We start from the raw sequence: 5,915 nt of genomic DNA, 5'->3' as shown, positions 1-5,915 counted from the left end.
AGTTGGGAATTTCTAGTTGAGGGGCATTAGCATTTAAATTTTAGATTTTTATGGAGCAGCACCATATAAATAAAAAAAACAGCTATGATGTCTCTATACAAAAATAAATGTTGTTTGGGTCTATGTAAGCAGCTGTATACGCAAACTCATACTTCTTCATTCAATTTTAAGGTGCAAGTGTACTCTAAAAGCACACACAAGTACCATCCAAACAATAAAAAGATACTCTTAATGTTTGCTTAGCAAATAGAATAATTTGTCACTGTACCATACCATGAATTTGTCTCAAAAGTTAAGGCAAATTTTACACTTTTTAATATACTCCACAAAACTGCTTTAGTCTTTAGGTCATATTCATAAATTGTTTCATCTGTCAAATCTTAAGAAGCACTTAGGTTTTAATTAATGAATTTAATGTGACATGTTTTTGTTGATATGACAGAATTCTGTCGTAAAACATATAATTCAAAAATAAGCATGTTAGGTTGCACTCATGTAGCATGAATTTAAGATTAATGATTTTTAACACACATTTTTTAATGGAACTTCAGCTTCAGATCTTATAAAGCAAATAACCAGTTCTAATGTGCAGAACAAACAGCGGAAGGTTCGTGGGTGATGAACGGTTCATCTTTGCATATAATAAAAATAAAAATGTTTCATTAAAAGAGGCGGTTGACTCGAAAACTTCATCTTTCCTGTTACTGTTGCAGATGTTGCAGGAAGATTTTTATGGCTAGACGTCAACTGCATATAAGAAGGGCATGGTATCCCCACCAAGAAAGCAAAAACAGGTGCTCTCCAACAGATTGATGAAACTCCCTTCTTGACTCAACCAATGGATCATTCTTTCACCCAAGAACGACCAAGTCCCTTCATTGATCAAAGCAAAATCCAACGTTCTCGCTGCTCAACTTCCATGATCCTCATCCAAGTTGAACCTGTAAATCTTGGTCCTCAATGAGATGAACGGTAGACAAGATACCTCCTGTTAGCGTAGAAAATGTCAAACAAATGAGTTCAGAGAATGAACATTCAAAGGGGAGGGCGCCTCTCGCGCTTTCGTTGAAACGGAAAATCCTTAGAGTGGAAGGTGTCTCCTCGATATGCTCTGTGGCTCTGCTGCAAATTCTTCCTCCTTCCTCCCCCCTCCTTAGTCGGTTGACACAGGCAGCAGGCAGGTGTCTCAATTCGAAGCTTCTCCCTCTCTCTCTTTCACACACACACTGACACAGAGTTCCTCCCAGCGTTCTGTCCAATTCCTGAACAAAGTCCTATCCACGAGAGGGCCTTCCGCTTTGCCATACAAGGAGGAGGTCAAGTGGTTGATCAGGCAGCGTCTGTTGAGCCTGCTTCAGGAATTCCACAACGACGGCCGGACGGTGAATCTCCTGCAGGCCGTCCCCTTGTTGTGCCAGCTAGTCACTTACAACATCACCGTTGACGGAGCACGCTCATCGGACGCCGCGATGCCTATTGCCATGTGAGGATGGATACGTTCATCGGACGCGGCGAGGCCTATTGCGATGTAAGGATGGATACGCTCAAGAGACGAAGCGATGACTATTGCGATTCGAGAATGGATACCGTCATCGGACACTATATGGATACGCTCATCGGACGCGGTGATGCCCATTGCGATCCGAGGATGGATACGTTCATCGAACGCAGCGATGCCTATTGCGATCCAAGGATGGATACGCTCATCGAATACTATATGGATATGCTCTTCGGGCGCTGCGATGTCTATTGCGATCCGAGGATGGAAACGCTCATGGAACGTGGTGACACCGATTGCGATCCGAGGATGGAAACGCACATCGAACGCGGCGATGCCTATTGCGATCCGAGGATAGATATGGCGAGGAATATTAGTCTTCTCTTCGGTAGGGACCCCCCTTTGTGCACCACGCAGCCTGCTCCTGTAGTGCACAGGATTCAGAACCAGTATCAGGGTTCTGCGTCCTCTACGACGGTGAGAAGGCCGTCCTCCCCGTCGCCCTCTTCTTCGGCTTCGGACCATCCGCCACCAAGTGTTCGTCCGAGCAACGTTGCGCCTCCAACCCCACCCTACGGCCGGACGGTGCCGCCATCTCCTCAAAGACCCAATAGCGACGACCCATCTGAGGTTCTCAAGAAGAAGCTGCTGGAGATGCTTCATTCTGATACTGTTGCATTGAGGAAGTCGAGGGAAGCGGAGACGGACTCGGTCGTCCGGGCGCAGCGGGAGTTGAAGCGGCGGGGGCGACAGATAGATGAAGGGCTGAGGCAGATGATGGACGAGAAGGAGGGGTTGGAGCAGTTGCTTCAGAAGGTTCTTATGAACACGGATCTGCTTGGGACGTGGCTGAGAGAAAAAGGGGAGAAGAATATGTTGGTGATCGACGACGACGAGGGACGGACCCAGGATTTTCATGGGCGGATGAAACAGTTTAACTCTCGATTTGGGTGGGCCCGAATTAAACACAATGTATTTTTTTTCCTTTTCAGTTGGCTGGGGTGGGGCCATGGCCCAAGTGGCCCACCCCCACTCTCCGCCCCCGACGACGTTTTTGAACCCTGCGATCCTCTGTCTCGGCAGATGCTTGAATGCATTGCTTTCGATCGCGCAATTGAGGATACATTCTACTCCCTCGATGAGGCAATGCGGCAAGGAGTTATCCCCTTCGACGCGTACATGAGGAATATAAGAGCTCTGTCTCGAGAGCAATTCCTCCATCGAGCAACTTCTGCAAAAGTCATGGCAGCTCAAATGCAGTCTGTTATTACGAGTATGGCTTCTCGCGCTACTCCTTATGGCGTTTGAATCAGATGACACTGCCGCCTGATTGCATTTCTCCTTCCAAGTTTCGGTGATGGGTACGTACTGCCAAATTGGTGTCCGTGGAGTTATCTTGGATACTGCCAAGTTGAGAACTGATCGATTGGTTCCCTTCCTGAAGGTCTTTCGTGTGCAAACTGTAATTCTGAGAACTTGAGTTCATGGGGAGTGTTCGGTTCTCTTGATGATGCATACTTGTACAGTTTTCTTCTGCTGTTTTTTAGTGAGGAATTTACAGGATATTACTGGTACTTGGTCTGTGCTGTTTCAGAGGCATCCCCATACGCATCCTTTTGTGTTCTTTCAATCGTGTTTAGAGGGAAACAGGTTTTTGTTGTTCCATTGGTTGTCTAACGCCTCCAGCTCTTAAAACATAATATCTCTGGAAGTATGTATATTTTTTTTGTTCGTCTTTTTTTGTGTTTATAGTGTACTTCAATCCAAATTCAAATACATTTGTGAGAATTTCGATAGCAAACCTATGTTGTTCTTTTCTTTATTAACTTTAACTTGCTCTTTCCAGTTATTTCATGTCAGAATGAAAGTTCCCCCAGTTTGTAGTTAAAATCTGAGAGATTTCATCATAGATGTTTTAGCCTTTTAGGTATTGTTGTGTCTCCGTTTCTTTTGAGAAGGTTGTTGTGACCTCTATTTGGTGCTTCACATTCAATTCATGCACAAGCAATTAGGCGTCTATCTGATGAATGTGGATAAATTGCTTTCTTCTTTGAAGGGATAGAGGATGCTTCTTATGGATTCTTAAGTTTGATGTTATGAAGCGACTGCCTTGTTTTGGTGGTGGCGTCTTCATTTTTGCTGTGGATTCCTTTGCTGCCCATTGTGAATTTGTGAACATATATTGTTCTTGAATTCAATGGATTTAAAGGCTATGATGACTGAGATTTTGAGAACACCCGACATGTTTCTGTCTTTATGTCCTCTGCAAGAAATAGCAACCATTATATCTGCTCTCAGTGTCAAATCAAAAAGTTTTTACCGCCGCAATGACCAATGGTCCTCAGTCAGGCTGAACTCAATATTTCCAATACAAACCGCTTATTAGATATCTGTGGTTGGTTAACCCTATTCACTAAAGTTGGGACCCTTGAAAACCATGTGGAGTATATGTATCTTATGATTTATCTCCTGTTTGAAGCTCTAATGGGGTTAGGTACGTCAGTTGCCGATCTTCATTGTCTTAGATAAACCGTGTGTGTGTGTGTGTGTCTATATATATATATATATATATATATATCCTTCATGATATTTATGGGGAAAAGTTGGACGAGATTGACTGCTCTAACATAGTGATTCGCATGATTCCAAGGTAAAATTAGTGCAATGTCAAAGCAAAAAAGAACACCAAATCTGAGTTACTGAAAACTATTGAAGATCAATGGGAGGGCGATTTTCCCCTTGGTGTGAAAAGGAACAAATTGATCGTGACAGTTCTCAGAAAGTAATACAGTTTCATAAGGGGCACGCCCCATACTTCTTGTCTTGTAAAAAGATTGGTTATAAAAAGCCACCGATGACCTCTCAACGCTAGAGAGAACATACTATTTTTTTTCTTTTACATTTTAATGATTTCACTAAATCCTGAAGCATTGAGTAGTTAATTATCATTTGAGAAAAATTAGAATGAAAGAAAGAGCTACAGTCTGGTAATTCAATTGCATGTTGATAATCCGATTCTTAGTGCTTGACCCTGCCAAGTCACCGACTCAACTCACTAACCCAATTGATTGCTGATTTAATTCTGATTCCCAAGTTTGCCAACAATCTCGTGGAGTTAAAATTTTTTGGAGGAGGGGAACCAGAGTCGCAGCTCTGGATCTCTGGTCAACCTTTTATCACAATGCTTTTTTTATGCAGACCAACAAACACAAGTAGTTTCGTTACTATTTTACAGTGTCTTCAGCCATAAATTTTACAATTTTTTTTGGTAAAGAAATGATACTCTTCTCTCATATTAAATAATGACACATGGCACTCTTGACTTGGTCAAACCAAATGGATTTGCCATCAATTCTAATCAAACCTAGCAATTTAAGCTCATTCATCCTAATTCCAATGATACCCCAATTTGGGTAGTTTCTATGATGGGTGAGCAAAATGAATATTTCATCCGACTGCCCCAAAAAAAGACCTGAGGCCTTACCTTTTCCCTCATCCCTGTACGATACCCGACCTCCTTTTAGTGTTTTGAGGTGACGCTCGTACCAAGCTTCAACTTGCATATTACTATCATTCTTTTAGAGCGCAAGAAGTTTACACCCGCGAAACTCAAAATAGAGACTGGTCACCTACCAACCCTCACCCTCACTATTTTGCCAACCTCTCATGAATAAATTACTTCTTTTCAAGCATTTATAAAACAAATTAGTTTAGTTTGTCAGTCCTTAAGTTTGCAAGCATTGATAAAACAAGTTAAGCCTTAGCGATATCATTTGGATGAATGGTACAAAGAATGGTGTTATGTAGGGCGAGATCTATTTTCTAATTTTCATATCAAAAAGTTAAAAACCAGTGCAAAGTAATTAAAAAACAAAAAATACTGCATATACTAATTAAGAAGCTAGAAAAGAAAAGGATAATTAGCAGCACTTACATTGGCTTTTTTCCTTTCCTTGACATCTTCTGTCAGATTGGTTAGGTTGGGACTTGAGATTTTCAAGGCAAAAGCTAGAAAGAACTAATTGGGCTAAGGTTAGAGAGTTAGAACGTTTTAAGGGATGTCTGATAGTTGGATAAAAATTTTGTGTTCGATAACTTTTTGTTCTTGAAGCTGCAGAAACAAGTTATATAGGCCATGGAAGCTAGAAAGAAAATAGTTTTATTTACCTTATTAAGATTTGGATCTAAGTTTTCAAGTTGAAGGAAGTTAAGAGTTCAACATCTTATTATATCTTTACAAAAAAAAAGAAAAAGAAACTCGCACAGTACGTCTTGCATATGAATGCCTAATTTTTATTGTTTTTTTTCTCTACGAGTCTTTAGATTCTCTTAATGTTATTCTCACCATACAAAAGGTAATGAAATACAAAGTGAGCCAAAGAGGTAAGTGGATAAGCGATTGACCTTCTTGTAGGGT

At 41.4% G+C, this 5,915-nt stretch overlaps 1 protein-coding gene across 1 annotated transcript; it reads left to right on the top strand.

Annotated features, from left to right (window-relative positions):
• Positions 1–767: 767 nt before the first annotated feature.
• LOC116266100 (protein ELC-like) lies at positions 768–3,100 on the top strand. Its single transcript, XM_031647193.2, has one exon. It carries the CDS (start codon positions 1,490–1,492, stop codon positions 2,804–2,806), a length of 1,317 nt encoding a protein of 438 aa, XP_031503053.1. The 5' UTR covers positions 768–1,489; the 3' UTR covers positions 2,807–3,100.
• Positions 3,101–5,915: the final 2,815 nt, after the last annotated feature.

The sequence above is a fragment of the Nymphaea colorata genome, chromosome 12 (genome assembly GCF_008831285.2).
Source record: "Nymphaea colorata isolate Beijing-Zhang1983 chromosome 12, ASM883128v2, whole genome shotgun sequence".
NCBI classification, from domain to species: domain Eukaryota; kingdom Viridiplantae; phylum Streptophyta; class Magnoliopsida; order Nymphaeales; family Nymphaeaceae; genus Nymphaea; species Nymphaea colorata.
This window is presented reverse-complemented; position numbering and strand designations above follow the sequence as displayed.